The sequence below is a fragment of the Podarcis raffonei genome, chromosome 14 (assembly GCF_027172205.1).
Source record: "Podarcis raffonei isolate rPodRaf1 chromosome 14, rPodRaf1.pri, whole genome shotgun sequence".
Classification (NCBI taxonomy): Eukaryota; Metazoa; Chordata; class Lepidosauria; order Squamata; family Lacertidae; genus Podarcis; species Podarcis raffonei.
Window position 1 is genome coordinate 49,553,792 of NC_070615.1, and position 22,293 is coordinate 49,576,084.

The 22,293-nt window shown below is 43.9% G+C and overlaps 1 protein-coding gene across 4 annotated transcripts in view; it reads right to left on the reverse strand.

Annotated features, from left to right (window-relative positions):
- MAD1L1 (mitotic arrest deficient 1 like 1) overlaps positions 1-22,293 on the reverse strand; it is a 439,244-nt gene that overhangs the window by 155,239 nt on the left and 261,712 nt on the right. For all 4 annotated transcript variants that reach the window (XM_053365680.1, XM_053365678.1, XM_053365679.1 and 1 more), the window contains one exon: positions 20,036-20,243. In XM_053365680.1, coding sequence (XP_053221655.1) covers positions 20,036-20,243 — 208 coding nt within the window. The remainder of the gene's footprint in view (positions 1-20,035; positions 20,244-22,293) is intronic.

Here is a 22,293-nt window from a genome sequence, read left to right on the forward strand (position 1 = left end):
AGTTTTCTAAGGTGCCCTGAGAGGGTTTTGTTTGTTTTTTAGCTGAGGAGTAGTAATGCATTTTTTAATAACTAACTACATAAATAAATAAATACCAACTGTTTTCTCCCTCTTTGAACTTCTGGATGATAATAATAATGGAACAGGGGTATTCAAAAGCATAATTCCATTCATCTGGGCTCCATATTGATCCCCCCATAAACTGAAATTCTGTCCGCATGATCAACACTCAAAATTTAAAGGATGCATATCTGAACGTGTGGGGTGAAGGGAGGGTCTTAATCCAGAATATTACATTGAAACTGGGTACAAGGCACTTGTCCTTCCAAAGCACATTAGAAAATAGTAGTAGTAGTAATTGATTATTTACATGCCAGCCATCTGACTGGGTTAGGGTTATTCCTACACTACCTGGCAGTGGCGTAGCATGGGTTGCAAGTGCCTGGTGCCACATGAAGAGGGGTAGGAGAGGGGAGGAAAATGGATGGCGTACGCATGCACATTCAACTGCCTAATGGCATCTACGTCACACAGGAGATCACAGATGCAGAGATTTAAAAAGTCGTTCCATTGTCTGGAGAGGTCACTTCCTGGTTTGCATGGAGAAGCCATTTTCAATGGAGACCAGTACCGGGTGTTGAATTTTTGTGCCTCCTAACAATTTTGCGGGACACCCCCCCCCCATGCTATGTCATTACTTCCCGGTTACAGAGGAGTCATATTGGTGACAAAAGAGAACAACACTTTCCCTTGCTACTCATATGCTTTGCTATTTAAGATAAAATGGCTGTTTTTCTGTTTCCTTTTAGTAGACAATGGGGGGGGCTAGCTTCCTTTTCAAATCCCTATCAAGACCCAATAGTGTCATCAGATGTAATGAAATAAAATCACAACTAATTAAATTTGGCCCCATGATTACTTCAGAAAGGACTATATAAAGAGAGAGCAAATGAAAGCACTTCCAACATAGCAGCACATGGTATGCCAGGAAATTGGGGGGAAAGGGAAGAAGATTTTTTGGCACAGAAAAAAAGAGAGCTGTTCACAAATACAACGACAGAGAAATCAATGACTCTTGTGAAAAGCAACAGATTAGCAACCAGCCCTGTCTGATTTCTTAGGCACTGGACTATTTCAGGCTTTCGTAGTGCAACTGGCTGAATGCACTACTGTAGTTTAAGGAAAGCCATGAAACTTCAATGTTCAGAGTATCTTCATTGCCATCCTAATGACTCATTCTACATAGTGCTAGATTTAAAGCCACTGCAGCCAGTACTAAAACTGTTAACTTGTTTGGGGCCAACAATCAGCTTTCTACATCACAGACTCTCCTTTCCATTGCTCACCTTCAGTTTCCTAATGAGCAAAACAGAATCTACACTGACAGAACTGCAAGCATGATGGTCAACACTGCTGACACATGAAAACCAACTAGCATTCAAACTGTTGGGAAGTTAAATCATTCAAGGAAGTCTGTAATTAGCAAAAATGCGTTGCTACCTTTAGAACCGTTCCCCAAGCATACGGGGAGTGAAGTGGCATGACACAGATTTAAGAAAATATATTTTGAACATACTCGCCATTTTAATGCAGTGGTGAAAATACGTCTTTTACAAGCGTCTTTTCCTAAAATACGTCTTTTCCTATTAATATATTATTTCCAAACACTTTTTACCTGTCCTTAAGAGTGCATTGCTACTAGAAAACAGCACTCCCAGCCAGGTGGCTACCTGAGCCTCCAATGGCAATGTTGAACCCAAGAGTACCCCCAAGCTGTAGAACTGATTCTTTAAAGGGTGTGCAACCTCGTCTAGAACAGGTGATCTCCCCATCTCCTGGATGTGAGAATTTGAGACACCTAACAAGTCTGCATTCTCAGGATTCAGCTTCAATTTACTGGCCCACATTCAGCCAAGCACCAACCTCACCCTGAAAGTCATTTGCCTGTAACTAAGCAATCTCTTTTGTTTGATTTCGACTGTCATGCTGGCTCCTCTCTTCCCATCCCCAAGGCAGAAGAATGACTGGAAGTGGAGAGGGGAGAGTCAATGACAGAGTACCATGCAGTTAATGATTATTACCAAGACCTGCTACAGTTCTTTTAACCACTAGCTTAGGCAAATAAAAGGGAACAGAGAACAACTATTGTAATTCATGTTGCCCTAGGCCTCCCTATGCCTGCGTTGTTGTTTTTCCTGAAATGAAACAAAATTCATATTCTGAATGTAAAGGTATGGGGACTGGAGAACAGAAGGGAAACACAACCCCAGCTTCTGCTATCAGGCCAAGGACCCCAGGGCCACTAGGAGGCTACCCTCAATCCAATAACACGAAGGCAATCGGGAAACCAGCCTGGCCCCACCCTTCAGCCAGAGAAGAAGAAGCTGCAAGGTGCTTGCTTCTTTCTCTCTACCTGGGAGGACACTCCACTCCACCTGCTGATTGCCCCGGGGACTGCAGAAGCAAGCAAGGGGAAAGGCCACTCTGGGGTCAGAATCCATACATTGGTTGAACGAACAGGAGTCACCCTTGCCATTTAAGAAAGAACAGCAAAAAAAAGGAAGATCAGTCTGGCCCCAGCAAGATATGAATGCCCTCCAATAGATCACTTTGAAGAGTTCCTCTCCCTTTTTCTGGTGTCTCTCGTCTTTTTAGTCTGGGAAATATATAGCAGGGCCTCTCTCTACCCGCCCCCCTCTCTTTTATGGATGTGAGCCATTTTGGGAGACAATAATTGTCTGGAAAGCGGGATTAAAGGTAAAGCGAATGAATGAATTAATAATTAAATAAACAGAATAGAAAATGCTCCTCTTTATTTCCATCCCCTTGGTTACCTTTTGCTTCACAATAAAATGTGTTTGTGAGAGCCTATGGAAGGAAGAGTCTGAACATTCGTTGCAATACAGGTTAGTGTGTCAAAAAAGCCTCTGGAAGGGGCATAAGCATTTTGGCAGGCCAGAAGGAACCCGGCACAGTTCTACTGAGGAAGCTAAGTAGTTCTTTATTTCTTTGTTAAAGGTATATCCTGCCTTTCCATCAAATGCTGCTCAATACAGATCCAGGCCCACCTGAATGGAAAACGTAGTCGCCCCAACTTCTTCAGCAGAATAGCAAGGTGCTAAGTGAAAATAATGACAAATGCAGCAAAGCAGTGCCTTTAACGCTGAACCAGTTTCCTCTACACAATGTCCAGCTTTCAGAAGCAGGCTCAAGAAACCAATAAGAGAGATTCCCAGAGGCAAGGTGAAAATTTATCCCAGAGCAAAAATCCATGCCTAAGCACACAGAAGCAGCACTGCTTGCATTTAAAAGCAATGGCTGTTTTATTCTTGGACAAACTATTCCATAGCCAAGCAGATCCATGATGTTTATGTGCCCACAGATCATGTGTTGGGAGGTGGGTACAACTCAGCTTGCAGAAGTGGGGTTTGCACGGGTTAAAACAGATAGAGTGAGGGACATCCACAATCCCAGACTAGCCCTGTACTCTTAGCCTATCAGCTTGTCTCCTTCTGTACTTTTAACCTATCAGCTTGTTAACCTTCTTGTCTCCCTGACTCCTTACTGTTTAGACAGATAGGTCTTAAATAGTATCCTGTTTATCTCCTCCTCCTCCCACTTCTCCTTCAGATCATCTTTGTGTTACGAAAAGGGAGCAATGCAGAAGCAAGCACCAGGTGGCTGGAATGGTAAACAGGATGTGGGTGTTATTGGATTGTACCGTGGGAACCAGGAACAGTTTGTAAAGTGCTCTGAGAGCCGGATGTTACCTCAGAGCAGCACATGACCCTGTACTGGAAGTACATGGGTGGAGTTTATTCTCTCTCTGCAGTGGGAAGCAGAGTGTGCAGACATGTTTCTCTGTACTGGTGAAAGACAGGAATAAAGACATGTAGATATATTTCTGTCTGTCTCATTCCCCCTCCCTGGGGGAGGAGTGGTGTGTTCTTTTCACGTTTGAAAAGGATCGCCGAAGAGACCTCCTTTGATCTTGCCGGCAGACGCTGGCAGGAGGTCATAAGGATTCAAGCCGGGCACCTGGAGGGTGGCCAAATTCCTCTGGACTAAGAGCTAAGCTGGAGGCTCTGACTTTTGGCTTGAATTCGACACTTTGACGATCCTTTGAGAGAATAAAGAGCAAGCAAGGTCGCCATGTTCTTCTCTAGACTAGCTAGTTAGGCTAGAACTAGAAACAAGTTATGTATTTCCCACAATAAAAAACTTTGTTATTTTATGGGCATCTCTCTGTGTTTCATTGCAACAGGTAAAGTCTAATCCCAAACCAAGATTCACTTAAACACTGCTCAGTCACAGGTTTCAATAGGTAATTGAACCTGTTATCCCAATATCACGTTCTCCACTCCAACATTTCAAAACTTCCCTGTATAGTTTATTGACAGATCATCAGAATAGCACAGTGCACCAGCCTAAAGAGGGGTTGAACAAGGGTGTCCAGTCTCCAGGACCTTACCTCCAGTGAAGGCATTGCTTCCCCATTCTATATACCAAAGTGGTCAATTTTATTGAGTATAGCCAAAGGCCTTTACAATGGACAGCAGAGAATAAAAGGAAAACTTTCCTCTAAGATCGTACAACGTAGCCTGTAGCAGTTTACAACATAAAAAGAAATTTACAACATTAAATTTTAAAACTGGAGTGCATTCACATAGCTGGAATGGAGCTTCTTAGCTGCAAATCTGGCTACCTGGTGTGTCATATATAGATGTATATCTGTTAAGAGTTCACCTGTCACTATATACAGAAGTGAACTGGACTGGCAAAGGATTCTTACTTCAACACTGCTGATGGGCAAGCATCCCCCACTGCACAAAAGACAACAGACAAGTTTAGGGGGACCAGGACAGGCATATATTGATCACTCCTTCAACAGAGAGAAATAGATGAGATGCCTAGGAGGGACTGCTGCCTTTGTCATCAGCTGCCTTGAAGTAGTCACTTCATACTCACATGACACCAACACAATGGTTCAGCAGGAGGCCAGGAAGGATATGTCTTAGGGGAAAGGGCACCCTTAAGGCTGAAGTTCTAGCCTGAAGAAGAAGTCAGCTGATGTCCCAGCTTTAATACTCCCAACCTGACACTACAAGTCAATCTTGACACACCAGGCCCTATAAAACACTGGTAGCCAAGACGGCTCATCGCTATGATTTTAGATGCCTTCCCCACACCTGTCCTATCTGGTGCCTGACTCCAACCTGTCCTTGACTATGTCCATTGCTTCTGGTTCTTCTGATCACCATCTACCCACACCAAAACTGGATCCTAGCTGCAGACTGCCTTGGAAATGACCAAGGAGTGACATTTAAGTTTTAATTGACTTTCTCTTGCAACTGATTGTATCAGGGATGGCTAACCTTTGACCCTCCAGATGATGTCATCATCTCTACCCACTAGCCATGATAGATGGGGCTTATGGAAGTTGGAGTCCAAAACATCTGGAGGGCTGCAGGTTAGCCAACACTGAATTAAATAAAAGTGTGAATGCTGCTAAGCTTTTCTTGATACTTTGAAGGAAGTGTGCAGCAGCTTACAAATAAATAAAAGCTAGCTCGCATTGCTAAAAGGAAGTCCCATCTTTATTTAGCACCCTATGGTAGAATTGCAAGAGATTAAAAAATGTATTTTAAAAAAGTAAGTGGTGTATCTTTAAATCTCAGGCCCAACAATTAATCAACTCAACCTTTAGCTGATTCCCTGACCAGTTAAAATGATTAAAGCTTGCAGTCCTCGCAGAAAAAGACAGATAACTACTAAAGTTTTCAGCCAAATTCAAATTCAGAATGATTGAAATTGTTTCCCCAAAGCAGCTGCAAGTTGGCTGCATTCGTGTGTGTGTTTTGAGCACATAAAATGACAAAAAAAAAGATTGAAAACAGTACATATGCTTATAGAGGTCAGGGCAGCCGTCACATGGGAACCATACAACTCTCTGTGTCTCGACTTTTCTCTGATTAAAATATCAATCTAATTGTTGAATTTATGTAGCTTCCCTCGTTTAATATGGAAATCAGTCTCCAGCATCCCACAGCTAAAAGGACGTGTTACTCCGTTTACTTGATTAGTCTGGGAATTGCTGGTCCTGCTGTCACCATGTTTACACTTTTAGTGACAACTTTGCATATCAGATTCACATAATGCACTGTCATTGCTTTGCTTGTCAAATACAAACTCTTTAAATACAGTCCTTGCTTCAGCCTGCTTGCCTGGCACCGGTTTCAAGGCAAACCCTGTTTTGTAGCTCTTTGTAATATTCAGTCAAGTTCTTGTTTAATTAAATAGACAAATTAGCTGCAAAAGCAAGTGCTTCATAGGCCAGAAACCCAGAAAGATAAAAAGTTAAACTTTGCACTTGAGTGGTTTCTTGCAACAGGATTACTTGCCTAAACCCATAGCACTTTAGTTCCCACTCAAAACACATGTGTGGCCACTTCTTTCTCCACCTTCAGACCCTTGTTCAAATTCTCTCTCACACACACACCCCGACCCACAACTGTAACCAAACCTAATAAACTGAAGCAGCATTTGTCCTTTGCTACCTTTTCATTTCCCTAATAGCACAATACAAATAATAGACGTGTCACGGGGTCATATCAAATGCATCTCTGTGCTGTTTGACCCATGATAAAGTATTACACTTGCAATTCACCACTGGATGTTGTCATCGTCGAGCAATGAAACCTGCACCTGGGAACCAAGCCATAGTGGTACTTTTGAATAAGGATACATTAAGGGCACAGTACGAGTAACCTAGGTTTTCAGTCTTTCAGCTGCTGACTTAATGCACATAAGATTTCCATTGAAATAAGTTGCTTGGGAATTGCAGCCTTAGGGTGTTACTGAAGATCACGGATGCAGACAAATTTCAGCTCTTGCTAACTGTGTTTAACTGGAAATTGAAAATTCAAGGAGCTGAAGACCAAATGTGAGTTGAGTAAACTTTTTTGCTGATCAGCTGTGTTGCTACCCTGGATCTGGTGGGTGTATATTCAATAACCCTAGGACTTTACCTTCCCTGGTTAAAAATTTATACCCTCTCAGGTTTTATTAAAATCTGAATGCCCCATCACCTCCTTGACATTAGCAGACCAAAACATGCCCCCTCCATAACTCAACATACCCAACCTCCCCCCTCCCACACAGGGCCTCACTAATAGGTTTCTACCAGGCACCGCTGTTCACTGAGACATGAAGCTTTGATTTACAGAGGAAACAATACACTGACAACATGCTGAGCAAAGATCTGAGGCTCTTCCTCACCCTCCCACCCCCCCATGCCACACGCACATCAGAGTGCTCTGCCATGCTGGCAGGCCGGTTTTTCTAATGTCAGGGAATTTGTGTCGGCTTGAATTTGAGACATCAGCACAAGTCTTTCTTCTCCTTCCTGCTGATGAATGAAAGAGCATTTTCAATTGTGTACAATCCAGCAGCCCTTATGGCACTTCGCACCTAATCAAAGGCTGCGCCTGTGATGCAAACAGCTTTAACCAGCAGCTCGTACTGCAATCCTACAGGGTATGAAGGACAGCTGGGGAGCGCACGGCATGTCTCACCCCTAAGGGGGCCTGGGCAGCACTGAAGAAAGCTCCATCAGGGAGGTCCAGAACTCTGCACAGTAACACAAAGGCAGAAGATGAACACCAGTGTTCGTGCGCTGCCTTAAATTCATACAGGTCCATTCTGGACTCTGCCAAGAGTCTTACCATTTGCATAGTTTAGGGAAGTTTTTAATGTTTGATGTTTTATCATGTTTTTAATATTCTGTTGGGAGCTGCCAAGAGTGGCTGGGGAAACCCAGCCAGATGGGTGGGGTATCAATAATAAATTATTCTTCATCATCATCATCATCATCATCATCATCATCTATGGGAGGGACAGAGAGCCTGCTCCAGATGCAGAAGACCCCAGGTTCAAAACTTTTTAAATTTTGTTTTTAGTAAAGATTTTCTTATGTTACAAAACAACGAAAACTACATATAGCATCTCCTTTGTCAATTCAGAGTCTTTTTCACAGTTTGTTTACGTTCAGTATGAGACACTATTGCCATAGACATCATGCAGTTGGGGAGAAAGAGAGGGAGGGAGGGAGGGAGGGGGGTAATGGTCTTCAGTTTTATTGCACAGTGTTTGTGTGGGGCTTTATTCCAGCATCACATGGATAGATTGGTTGCAGTGTGCTTTGTTTGTATGTGTGTTGGGTCAGATTAGCCATATTGATTCAATGCTTTTTGGGGGCGGGGGAGAGTAAGTCATTGTCTTGTGCTATATATGTGAAAAAGGGAAGCCACACCAGGGTGAAGGCATCCTCCTTTGCTTGGCCCAGTGCTAGTTTAAGTATGTTGGTTAACTATTCTAGTAGAGTGATTTCCCATTCATTTAAGTACCAGTGGTCTATGTTCATTTCTGTTCACTTCCAGTGTCTAGTTATGATGTTTCTGGCTGTTGAGAGTAAATGACTTATGAGTTCCTTGTCATGTGTGTTGTTGTCCTGGAATATATTTAATAGGACTAGTCCTGGAGTTGCTTCTATCACCCAGGTTAAAAACTTTGACCTCCACCTCAGAAAGGATCTTTGGTAGCAGGCCTAGGAAAGGCCTTTGTAAGAGGCCCTTGGGGAGCTGCAACCCAATTTGAGAATAAGGCACAGGGCTAGATGGATCAAAGGTTTGACTCTACAGAAAGCAATTTTATATGAGCACATTGCCATCTCCTTGTTCAGGAGTGGGCAGAAGCAAGGCTGCAGTCTACCAGCAGGCAACTGGCCAATTCTGGGTAGGGATTCTTATTTAAAAAATCCTGGACTAAGTGACTTGACCCAGCATGGCATTTAGCTTCTTAAGTGAGGAACCCTTAAAATAGATTATTCACATCCTTCCTGTTGAAAAATACTACATACTCTTGTTCTGTAACACCGTGCTGGACCACAGGGATCCTTGCTTGTTTGGTTAAACAAGGCAGACCATGCAAGACCATCAGCCTATCTCTGTCCAAATCTTACTGTGTGTTATGAGATAATGAAGCTGCCAGATCCCCAGCAACTGGGAAGTGCAAAATAAGGAACTCCTCTTCAGTAGAATCTTTCAACATGAGCAGAAGGGGCTTTCAGGTCCCTTTACTGCTCATTATGCTTTCTCTCCTTGAAGGCAGAACTGCCTCTGGCTATGGAGAGATGGATGGCACAACTTCAGGAGTCCAAAGGGACTGGCATGACAGCTAAAGAGAACATTTCTCTCTTCCGTCCGTGTCTCTTCTAACCCACCCTGCTCCCCAAACACAGGCACACTTTCAACTACTGTCATAATTTGGGAGCCAGGAACAAAAGTCCTCCCTCAGTCCCTGGCCCCAGGGGAGCTTAAACGTTCAAAAACATTTAATGGCCTTGTTCCTATTCTGCATATTTTTACAGGGCTGCCAAGCCTGTTTGTGTTCCCTCCGTCTCCCATTTCTTTCCTTGGCAACTCTTATTACCCATAAGTTTCCTTGCCTTTCCAGCTCTCATGCCTTCCCCTTTCAAAGGTGTTGGCCAAAGCTGTGCCACCACTACAAAAGCCGCAATCCCCTTTTCTTTACAGAAGAGCCTGCCAAATAAATTAGAAGCCTTATCTCATGACTTGGGGACTTTGCAAATCCTGGTGGAGCCCCCTGGATGGAGACAAGCTTCAGACTACTTCCTTGGAGAGAGAACCACCAGTACCTTGTCTATGGTCTTTCCAGGTGGAAAACACAGCCAGCTCCCTGCAATGCCTCTGGCTCTCTAGCCTCATAGATGCCAAAGGCTCTTTAAGCAGCCAGCTAGCTCTTCCAGGAAGGCACAGCCTACCGCACTTCAGGCCTTGTTGGCACACATACATAAAGCTTCAGTTGGCTCCCACTCCCTACAGAGGCAACGTCTCTCGTAAATGCCTTCATAAGACCCCTCCAAACAATCCATGGTCTTGTATGATCCCTGCTCAACAGTTATCTCTGTGCCAAATATCCTATGCCCTGTTCTGTGGATGCTTCAGAGTCAGAGTCTCCAATCTGAACTTAAGCTCTTTGCAGCAGGGACTCGTGCACTACCACTCCCCTTGCATGACCAAGAGGTGGACTTTGCTAGTCTTTACCTTCAGTTTCACATAGGCCCAGTTGAGTATTGCTTATAAATCAGAGATTGCTTAAACAAGCCAGCTTCATAACCCATGGCTTGAAGTTGGCTTGTTTGGAAGCTGACCAAAGATTGTTTGCATCTGTACCAAAGTCCTGCTCCTGGCTGCCCAGAAGGAGCAGAGGGGGCAGGAGAGCATGCAAGTCCCTGATTCCTTTCTACTCCGAGTGCTAAACCATGGTTTAACATTTCATGCAAACTGGAACAGTCTTGTTTCTTTTGTTTGCATAGTTCCCAAGTTTGGATGTAACAGGAAACAGTGGTTTATTCAAAACAAAACACAGAGATTTTTTATGTTCCCTCAGGTGTTTAGAAGAAGAGAGGGGAATGTGTGAGCCCAAGGTTCACCATGGCATAGTCTCATAACGGTAAGCCATGACTTCCCATTATGTATGAATTAAGCTCCTATGTGGTCTTGAGCAAGCCAGAACCCCCTCAGCCCCGTAATTACAATTTTGGGTAACATCACTGACCTGTCTTACATAACTGCTGTGATTAGGCACGTTGATGCCGGGTGGTTGCCCCTCTACAGATCCATTGAGCTCCACCAGATCACTCTTTGTCAAGGCCTCAATTATTTGATTGCATTTAGGCACACAGATCACTCTGTTGCTTGTGCTCTCACCATCGCCACCTGTTTAAGTTCTTTTTGTTGCCCCTCCCCCAAACCTACCTTTTTCTGGCAAAGTGGCTGCTTTTTCCAGAGTCATAAAGTCCTGTTTATTTTTAATTATTACATTCATCCTTGCCATAGAGTGCCCAGAGAGATTGTGAGATGTGTTTTTTAAAGCAAATAAAGTATAAGAATTCACAAAGAATCCATGGTGCGCTGTACTGTGCTTCAGGGAATGGTAAAGCTGTACTGAAAAAGGACATCTGAAGAGTAACATCTACCCTTTTAATATAGGTAGAGTTTAACTTTTTCTTCCTTGTTTTGCTTCTCACACAGTCATGAATCATAGAGAGGAACAAAAATCTGTAGATCCTTTGCTCTTGATGGAAGGATAAGTGCACTAGGTAGCCTTTGATTATTGCCAACCATTATATATTCTCTTTATACAAAAATCACCTCTGGCTCTGTGGACAGTAGATGGAAGCAATACTCCCACCACTTTGACTTAATGGTGACACTATTTATGAAGGCACTAACCTCTTCAAAGACAAGGCACCTTTTGCAAGACACTGCCCTCCCCAAGTCCACACTTTTAAAGAAAAAAAATGCCAGGCCCTGTTCTTCCATTGGGTAACTCAAATTAAATACTTACATAATAACAAATGTAATACTCATCAGACAGAAATATCTGTGGTTGTAAGTGGCTTTAAAGCAGAACCTTACATTAGATGCTTAAGAACATAACAACATAAGAAAAGCCTGCTGGAAAGGCCAATGGCCCATCTAGTCCAGCATCCTGCTCTTCTCACAGTGACCAATCAGATGCTTGTGGGGAACCAGGAGACAGGACCCGAGCACAAGAGCACTCTCCCCTCCTGTGGCTTCAAGTAACTGGTATTCGGAAGCATTACAGTGTTACCTTGGTTTACAACCATAATCCGTTCCGGAGGTCTGGTTGTAAACCAAAACAGGTTGTAACCCAAGTCGCGCTTTCGCCAAGAGGCCTCCCCCCCCAAAAAGGGACACGCACTTCCTGGTTTGATGTGGTTGTAATCCAAAACGGTTGTAATCCAAAGCGGTTGCAAACCAAGGTACCACTGTACTGCCTCTGACTATGGACGCAGAGCATAGCCATCATGGCTAGTAACCATTGATAGCCTTATCCTCCATGCTTATGTATCCATGTGCATATTGAGGAATCTACAGAATGAGCACACAATGGCTTTGACCTTGGAGAGTAAGCTTTGGATGATATTTTACCCCTTTCCAGCAATATCGCTGCTACTAATAATAATCATCTCCATTCCCTGTATGAGTCAGAGTCCGTAACAAAAGACTTCATTATAAAATTAAAACATGAAAGCAAAACAATGATATAACTGCTTGTAATTATAGAAAAAGCCGTATCATAGAAAATTCTACAGCGGGCATCCCCAAACTCAGGACTCCAGATGTTTTGGGACTACAACTCCTATCATCCCTAGCTAACAGGACCAGTGGTCATGGATGATGGGAATTGTAGTCCCAAAACATCTGGAGGGCCGAGTTTGGGGGTGCCTGTTCTACAGTGATGGGTTTTCTTCTTTTAAAAGATACAACAAGCAAAATGAAATCCTATATGGCAGGGCTGGAGCATCATGGCTGCATTAGCATCCTGTAGGCACCTTCCAGGAGCTGAATGCCGGTGATAGGAAGGTGTTCGGAGCTCCGAGGTGACCTCCCCTGGGCGCAAGACTGGGCGATATGTAGGGAGGTCCTGGGCTGCCCAGAAGACAAGGCCCCCCTGTTGACCTCGCTAATGTAGTCCAAAGGAAAGCAGAGCAATATACATTTGGCATCATCTTAGTTGCAGGAGTTGCTGGAAGGAGGCATACAAGACACCATCCAACTCCACTCCAGTTTTGTGTAGGGTTTGCTCCTTAGCCTTTTCTTCTCCCAAAAATATTCTGCAAGTCAGTGGGTATAGATAGTTCCTCAGAGTTTACTCCCAAAGCCTTTCTCACGAATGAGTATAGCCGCAAGGCTGTGCAGGTTGGGATTTAGAGGTTTCCTTCTCCTATGTGGACTACCCTTCCAGGCTGATGAGCCTCATTTCCCCCTCACTTCCCTCTACAGCTCATGCAGAAACTGCCTTCTTGACCACTGGATCCACTATTGGTCTGAGTTGCTCAACCCTCCGGGGCCTGTCTTTGCATGCAGTGGAGGCCCCTAACTCAGCAAGGGCTTGAGGTCCATCATTTACTCTCACTCTCATCCTCACATGGCCAGCTGAAACCAATCCTAAGGCAAAAAGAAAGAAACAGTAGGCTGCAAAACTCCAGGATTTCTGTACATACATGCACAGTATCTCAATCTTTTATCCTAACAAGCAAAACATACTATTACAGGCCTTGCAAAAGAGGCTGAGGTCTAGTGGAAGGGGGCATGGCCAAAGGAGAGTCCCAAAGGTCAAGCAGAAAGAGCCAGAGGACCTCATTTGGTGACAAATAGAGGAAACACATAGGTCTCTTGTTCTCCCAAACATCCTGTCTCATTACCTGTGTGGTGCACAGGGGAAAATGGGGTTCCACTGAGTGCAACTGAGGGTCTTCTGCAAGAACAACTCTAGCGTGAGTGGCTCATGCACCATAAGTGAACATTTCTCCTCTTGCACTGATTGCAGAGAAAGTATGAGAAACCAGCCATGAACGTTCTTAATGCCACCCAAAGCCCTTTCTAGCACATTCATTTAATGGCACTTGCGCACAGCCTCGTGAGCAGAGCGGGCGGGCAGGCTGGACAGTGACTAATTTTACTGTCTCTGGCTTGTCACTTCAACAAGATTAGATTATTTTAATGTTAATTCATTACCCAATTTAATTCCAATTAATAATCTCTATTACAAGGGTTTACCATGGCAGCGATCACGAGTAAATTTTCTGCTTAAGTTCTGTTCAGACTAAACGTCTAAATTCATGACAAAGCTGTCAGTTCACTTTGCAATTGATAGTTTTAAAGAAAAAGATTTGAGGCTTTCAGACAATGCTCAAATCACACTGTAGCTACAGAACGGGCTGGTTGCTCTGTTCATTATTATGTGTTCTAAAAACACAATATCACATTTCTACAAGACTCATTTAGGTTTAAGAAGCCCATGTAAATAAAAGTATGTACTACCTCTTAAACTATTTGTCGCCTATCATAAAACATTGATATGTGACTTACGTAATTAAAAAGCAAACATCAAGTTTAACAATAAAACAATACCCCCCTCCCCCCCCAAAAAAACCCCACAGGCACACAGAAACAGCAACAGGCATGATTATCATAATCTCTCAAAAGCCTGAGAGAAGAGGTATGTCTTAATCTGGGGCTGAAAGGATGTTAATATTGGCATTAGGGAGGCTCTTGCTGGGGAGTAAAGGAGCTGCCATTCAGCACTCCAGATTATCAACAGCAGTTGGACCTAAATGATAATGAAGTTTCAAGCACACATATTCAGCTAGAGGGAAGGAAAAATGCCTAGAGGTATGTGTGTGCGTTTAAGAATCAAGTGGTATATACATGTTAAATTAAATAAAATAAAAATGAAGGAAACATCGGTATCAGAGTTCAGCATTTGCTGCCACCAGGTTCACATTCTGGGGGTGCCTATGGAATAACCCAGTCAGAACACACAGGAAAGCTCACAGAGTCATGGGTATCAGTCAAAAAGGCACAGTTAGCTTAGAATTCATAAACAAACAAATAGTCCAATTAACATCTGATACCCAACAAAAATTGGAAAGCCTATGGGGAAAAGTTAGCAAGAACTGGGCACAGTTTGACATTTCCAAGAAGCAGCAGTGGCAATGGGAATACTGGAATACTCTAACTTACATGATGATGATATCAAATTTGGCCAGCCAGTAGCTGAATTCTTTGCAAATCAAGGAAAGATGTTCAAGCTCATCTCTGCTTTTCCCTGCGTCCTTAGCCATTACCCAGTGCATATTATGAGTGGGCCTCATTCTCTTGAATGAGGGAAGCTAACCTTGCTCTCGCAATGCCGTGACTTCCCAAGCCAACGTGAGGCTTTGTCTAAGCCCCTCTTAGCTGTTGGGCAAATGCAGAGGTTTAGTTCAGGCACACCTGCTCTGGGGTGTTTGTGTGGGAAAGACAAATCTGCAACATCCGAAGTACCTGGGAATGGGGGTGGGTGGGGAAAGAATATCACATTACTCTTGAATGAAGCATCTTAAGGAGTTGAGTCAATCACCCCTAACCACCACAGAAACATATTCACTCACTCCCACACATCGACACTAGACTGACACAGCCGAGAGACATGAGTAATATATACTTCCAAAGGGTTTGCCTTGCTTTCACTCCTTGTCATTTCCTGACAGGAATTAATTGTCAAGATTGATCTGCAGTGCAACAGACCTATTCACTAGTGACTATGATTAAACAGGAATTCTATAAGGGGTTGTACTAAGGCAGCCAAAAATAAAATAATCAGAATTATTTAAGTTGGCATGAGAAATTGTTTAAAAGCATGCGAGGTACAGAGTGAAATACAGGAAATTGAGACTAAGAGTAAAGAGCACACACACCCCTTCTCACATTTCAAACTGTTATCTGTCTGGAACCAATAACGTCAGCTACTTCTTCGCTTCAGAGTCCAGACACACTTGATGGGCGCAGTGAATTATGATTTATTAGATATTTCTGTAAAGCAAAGGATAGATAATGATCCCTTTTTTAAAATTAATATTCATAGTTATGATTAATGTATGTATTATGAACAGTAGCCCTGGAAAGAAAATCTTCTAATTGTTTGTAATTAGAATATATATAATTATTCAATAAAGTTTCTTTTGAAAATGGAAAAAAAACCTGTCACAAACTGCTTATCTGAACTTTTGTTTAAAGGACAAGAGAATTGCAAAGAGCTATTCATCACATAACAACCTGACTTTGGCCAATGCTGTTTCACAGGCCAGGTTTAATAATTGAGTCCAAATCTCTGGAGCATTGCAGCCCATTCTGAATAATGGAGCCACTGCAGCTGTGCCCCATTAATAAGCTCAGGACCATCTTGTTTGCCATTTTCACACCACAAAAGGGGGAAAGGGGGAGGACCAGTGTTGATAAGACACACCGTTCAAAATGCTTCTTCTCAATAACCATGTCACCCGTTTTAATAGAGACTATTACAAAGCAAATGAGAGAAAAGCACCACTGAACTCCATGGCATGTTGCCAAGATCACGATACAGCCTCCACTGGCTGTGCTCAAAGAGATTTAGAGTCCAGCGTAACCTTGATTTTTAATGGAGTCGCATTTAATGAGCTTTAGCACCCATCATAAAAATTTCCTTATTACCTCGCCCACAAGTTAGAACCACCATCAGCGGGCACATGGTGCTTTCTTGTCTGCTCAGAAGGTTTAATAGCAGCCAACACATTATCATCAAAGCCATCAGCAGAAGCATCTTTAATGTTTGTCTGATTATTTTTCGTTCCTGTAATTATAATCCACTGAACCTTAAATTTAAACAGCTATGGATCACAACCAGCTTCCTGGCTGGCTATGGTACACCCATACTTCTAGCCCTGAGAAGATGGGGCAGCTCAGTACATAATGCCTAGGAAGGGTAAGCCACCTCCTTTTAACCCACCCAAATACTTTGAAGGTATCCCTAAATTCCAAGGCTCACATCACACACACACACCTGTATCAAACCAAATGCTTCATCTAGCCCAATTTCCCACAATGGCCAGCTAGATGTCTCCCATAAGTCCATAAGCAGGGCATAACGGCAATGACCTACCCAGGCTGAACTGCAGAAAGCAAAAATAATAACAAGAATTGGGGAGAACCTTTGACATGGGCTATTCAGACAACCACCTGTGCTCCCTCCAAACATTTGGGAATCTAGTGGAATTTGTCGGTCCAATGCATAACAGGCCTAGAGCCATCCCTTGTTTGAGACATGCTACAAAAAGTCGATCACATGGCACAAACTTTTAGAGAGGTCAGGACAAGCCAGTTACATGGCTGAAGGAAAATTGGAGGAAATGACAACAATGAATGATGAATCAGAAGGCTCAGACATTCAGAGGGAATGGAATCGTAAGAGCAGATTACACCCCAGGGTGTCATTGGGACAGTCACAGGCGAGAGCTCACTGCAGTGTTCTTTCTGTGACTGATACGAGGCAGTAACCAGTTCCTCAAACACTAGGTGGAACTGGTTTCTGCACAGTTCAAGCCCTGCATATGTGCATTTCGAGGACTTGCAGTACATTTGCATCTGACTCATAATGTGCTTAACTGCTGCTGAGTTAAAAGTGAACTTGCATTGCCCTTGATTGTCCCATAACCATGAGCTGCATTAGTGTGGGGTCCACTCTTGCCACACTCTTTACATCACAGAGAAATCCACACTTGCATATGCCCATTACAGTGGGAGCTTCACAATGACAGAAGCTCATGCTGCAGATCTGTGGATATGTAGAAGGCCCCATTTCAACAAGGAAAGACTCCAGTAAGAAGAAAAAATGGATGCTGGAACAGACCAAAGGCAAATTAGTCCAGCATTCTGTTCTCCCAGAGGCCATTAAGATGCATAGATGGGGAGCCCAAAAGTAGGACTTCAGCACAATGGCACTCCCCCAAACTGTGTTCCCCCAGAAACTGGTATTTACTGGTATATACTGTCTCTGACGCTGGAGGTAGTACATAGCCGTTATGACTAGAAACCATTGATAATGTTATTATCCAACCAGGTAGAAGACAGGATTGCTTGGGTCAACTTTTTTGCCAAGTGTTCTAGATAATGATGGAGGAAGCCTTTAACAGTTCAGGAATACAATACCTCAAGGACCGCCTCTCTACATATAACCAACCCACACCCTGCGATCATCATCTGAGGCCCTTCTTTGGGTGCATCCCCCATGAGAGGTCTGGAGGGTGGCAACCCAGGAACGGGCCTTTTCTGTGGTGGCTCCCTGTTTGCGGAATGCTTTCCCAGGGATGCTTGCCTGGTGCCTTTATTACATAGCTTTAGATGCCAGGCAAAAAGGTTCCTCTTCAACCAGATGTTTGGCTGATTAACATTCTATAGCCTTTTAAATTTGTTTGTGGGAAAGGAGTTATCGCTTTGTTTTTGTTTTATTATGTGTTTAGCATTTTCATTTTGTACTTTTATGTTATGAACTGCCCTGTGATCTTCAGATGAAGGGCGGTACACAAATTTTAAATAAATAAATAAATGCTGAGTCCACACAGAACTTCTGCCTCATTATGTTACAAGTTTAACAAACTATCTAAATTGTTTAGTTTGTTTGTTTAGATCAGCAATCTAAATTGTGCAATATAGGTTTCCACTGGTGCCTAAGGTTGTGCAAAACAGGACAGTGCCTAAAATGATGCCCAGATATTGTCAATGCCAGTACTAAAGGTCACTTGAGGGCTAAATCAAATTCCACTCGTCACCAGCCCACAGTAAATCCAAAGCACAAACAAGCCCTTTGGGTCATGAACACATTAAGACATGCTAGATAAAACACACGGCCACACTTAGAAATGAATTAAAGAGAGGCATTCAGCAATAAATTACAGTACAAGTGACCCAGCTGCTCAGTCTGCTAGGCAGGGACAGCCTTGGAGAGCAGGACCCCCCCACCCCCGCAAATGATTGAAAATGTTGACCTGGACCATTTGCTCTTTTTTGAGGAGGAGGAATCACTCTGAGGTTGGGGGAGGCCCTCCGCGAGTCACAGGAAAACAATAAATTTGCCTTTTAAGTAAAGCTAGATAAATTGATCTATCATCTCTTCCTCCTAGCTACCACTCCACTACCTCCAACTGGCCAACTGAAGCAAATGCTGATGATGCGGACCTTTGGAACCGATTTACCCCCCCAACCCCAAAAAAGCTATTAAAAGAAAAGGTTTCTTGTCTGCTCTTAGGATTGTTCATATAATTAAGACTCAGAGACTTTCATCACAGGGTTGTTATCCTGATATGCCTTGTCTGCACTGAGCAGGGACTGGGGCATTCCAGCTGCAGCCAACTATCTTGGTTCATTCACAAATCACTTTGCTTATCTATCTAAGGAACTCCAAATTCCACCTGCCAGAGATTAACTAGCCTACAGTTGTTTACACAATCCCTCCCTCCTGGATGAGAAGCGGCCCGATATGTATCAAGGATGGTTGGGCCATTTTTCAACGACTAAAATGAACTCAGAGATTGCAGTTCTTGCAAAAACAAGGTCCTTGTTAGCACAGCACAGAAATATATGTTGTCTCTGTAAGCAACATCCATCCACCATGTTCCTTTTATTGCTCCTGCATGCCTGAACCCTCTTAGCACTGCATAAACCTTGTCCCCAACTTGTTAGTCAGAGACATCACACACAAAAACACACACACACACCTGCTCCGACAAGGCCTATCAGCAACACGTCAGCCTTCCCCTACACTGACCCCCCCAACCCTGGCGGAAGAATTCTGCAAGGCTCAGAAGTCTGCTTACTACTTTGTGTTGTTTTGTTTGGTACTGACAAAGGTGTTATCCTATTTGGATTTTGTGCTCCACAATGGAGCACAATGAGAAGCTCAGTTCAGCTACAACTCTGTATGCATCTTAAAACTGTATATATATTTTGGCTGTGCTCTGAGCAATGAATGGGGTGCCACTGCAGAGGAAGCAACGATTGAGCATCTGGATGAAGACAACATAGGTGCAAGCTTAATGAGTCCTCAGAACCTTTGCCACATCTAATGCAAGCCTATGTTCAGATTTGGCCTTGAAGGTTTTCTGCAGCAAGCATATTCCACTGGGAATTGGGTTGGGTCAAAATTTACATTTCTTGGGAAATATCACCTCCTTTCCCCATAAGGGACTCCTCAGTTATATGGCCAGAGACTCCTGGTGAACTCACTCTACTGTGCAACAACCCCTGTGGTGAGCAGTGCAACTGTCTCCAGATTACAGGTCTCCAAAGTCACACTTCTTATGAACACACATGTAAAATACGGGTTCATGTGTATAGGTCAATAGACAACAAGCAGACCTTTGTTTATCAGGCAGAGGTATCATTTAAGGAGGGTGGATTCAGGGAATCTCCCTTTCCACCCAGGAGCATTTATATAAGCTAAACACTCTAAACCGCTAGACTGACTGTGACTATAAACAATTAAATGGCTCTCAATGCACTCTGAAATGCTGCCCTTTGCTACACAGCAACACTATGATGAATGAGTAATTGACCAGGCAAGCGCATACCTGCAATTTCTTGAGCTGACTGGAGACTTGCCGCCCCCTCAAGTTTTTCTGGGATAGAGTCTCCTGCTTCCAGTACTCTGACCAGCTCTCTCAAGCGTTGGCATTCCTCCCGCAGATGCGTTTGCTCCTCAAGACGCTGCTGCTTAGCCAAGCTTGCTGGGTTCAAGCTGAAGTGGAGCACTTTAGTTTTACTGGGATCGTGATAGCCCTACAAAACATGGAAAAAGGAGCTCATTAGGACCGGCAGGGTCAGCTTACTAGAGAGGATTACCCACAACCACAGCACAGCAGTGCAGGCAGAGGGGAAGAATTGCACACAAGCATTTCAAAATTAGAATTCAGCAAAAGCTGACCTATCTGTTGAAGTGAACCTTCCAATAAGCTTGTCACCTGGAACTTACTTCCATGGTCTGAATTCATGCAGTTAAAAAGCCTTCCTGGCCAAGCCTCTCCCACTCTGCTTCTGCCTTGCAGCCACGCCTCACTCGCTGGCCCCCTTTGGGCACCGGGCAACCCCACTCCTGGGGGAGCCGGGCTGTAGCACTATGCGGGACGGCAGGTGGTTTCCCCCTCCCCTCCCCTTGTGACCATGTCGCAATTGTACCCAGGTTGCTTGCTGGTGGCACCATCCATTCTGCAGACTGCTTTCCCGGTGTGCGCCACTACAGCGTCCACTGCCATTAGGAAGCCACCTTAATGAGTTTGCCAGTCCTTTCTCCCCCATTACGACTTTGCTCACATACACAACACTGCAACATCCGGCTGGCCCTTTCCTGCGCGCCTTCTTTGCCGTGGTGCATTTCAGCCCTGAGCATGTCTACTCAGAAGTAAGCCCTGTTGAACATGAGTGCCACTTTCTCCCAGGCAAGCGTGCATGGGATTGCAACCTGGGCCTTGATTCTGCTATTTTAACATGTGAGATTAAAGGCTCTTCAGAAGCAGAAATCTGTCAGGGATTCTTTAGTTGTGACTCCTGCCTTGCAAGAGGTGGACTAGATGGCCTTTGGGGTTGCCCTCCAGCTCTACAGTTCTATGATTGTATATGAACAGTGACTGGCAAGGGCCATTTTTGCTTAACTTATCAGATGATAACAACAGATGAATTTATTATAGGATAATCCCAAACTCTATGTCAGCCCAAGAGTGGCTATTCATTCTAACAAAGCGTTATTACTGGATCTTTTGCATTTGTCTGTTGTATATGTTGTTGTTGTTGTTGTTGTTGTTTTAAGTCAAAGCTTCCAATCTGCAACAGGGCACAGCACCAGACTAATTTAGTACTGTTGTTCTCTTTCATCACAAAACTCAAACATGGCCGTTGTCACTGAATTGTGTCGGCATTTCCTGAGCAAGCTACTAAAAGGCATTTCATGTTGCACTTTTCCCAAAAGGTGAAACACACACACACACACACACACTCACACAGCAGTTTAGCTGATGAGCCAGGTCCTAGAATAGCTGATTAATTTCCCTTCAACAGTGAAGTTAAATTTACGTCTCCAGAAAAAGCAGGCAAAGAGCTTTGTTTAAAAAGAAAAACGAAGACAAGAGCAATGATTCTGTTAGTCTAGATATAAAGTCTCAAAGGCATGTCACATGATCACATTTTGCACATATGCACTAAGAGTTTGATTCACACTTGTTCCCCAAGTGTGGTGTTCAGCACGCACACACCGGTCCCATGTGCCCAGCTCTCTTTGCTTGTGGGAGAGTTGCCAACAGCAAGGAAAGGAAGTGAACAGCAGGAGACTCGCATGCAAGGAGGAAGACCCACACAGAGTGGTGGGATCACGCCTCCAGTGGTTCAAGGAAAGGAGGTGATCAGCTCAGCCCACCAGCTAGAGGCTTCTCTAACTGTCCTGACTATTCAGCCTCCACAAACCAGCAGAACACCATTCCAAATGCCAGGCCTTGGAGGCTGGAATGAGACCATCTGCCTGCCACAAGTCAGTGTGGTGTCATGGCTGGAGTGCTGAACTAGGAGCTGGCAGACCAGGGTTCAAAACCCTACTTGGCCATGAAGCTCACCATGAGCTGGTCACTGCCTCTCAGCCTAATCTACCTCACAGGGTTGTTGTTGTGGGATTGAATGAGGAGCGAGAGCGCCATGTGCGCCACCTTGAGATCCCTGGAGGAAAAAGTGGGATAAATACATAAAATAATAAACAAACTCTCCTGCTCAGTGGTGCTCATATAGGATGTGCTGTGCACAAGGGCCCACAGGTTATAAGGGGCCCAGCAAACCCACAAAACTCCCT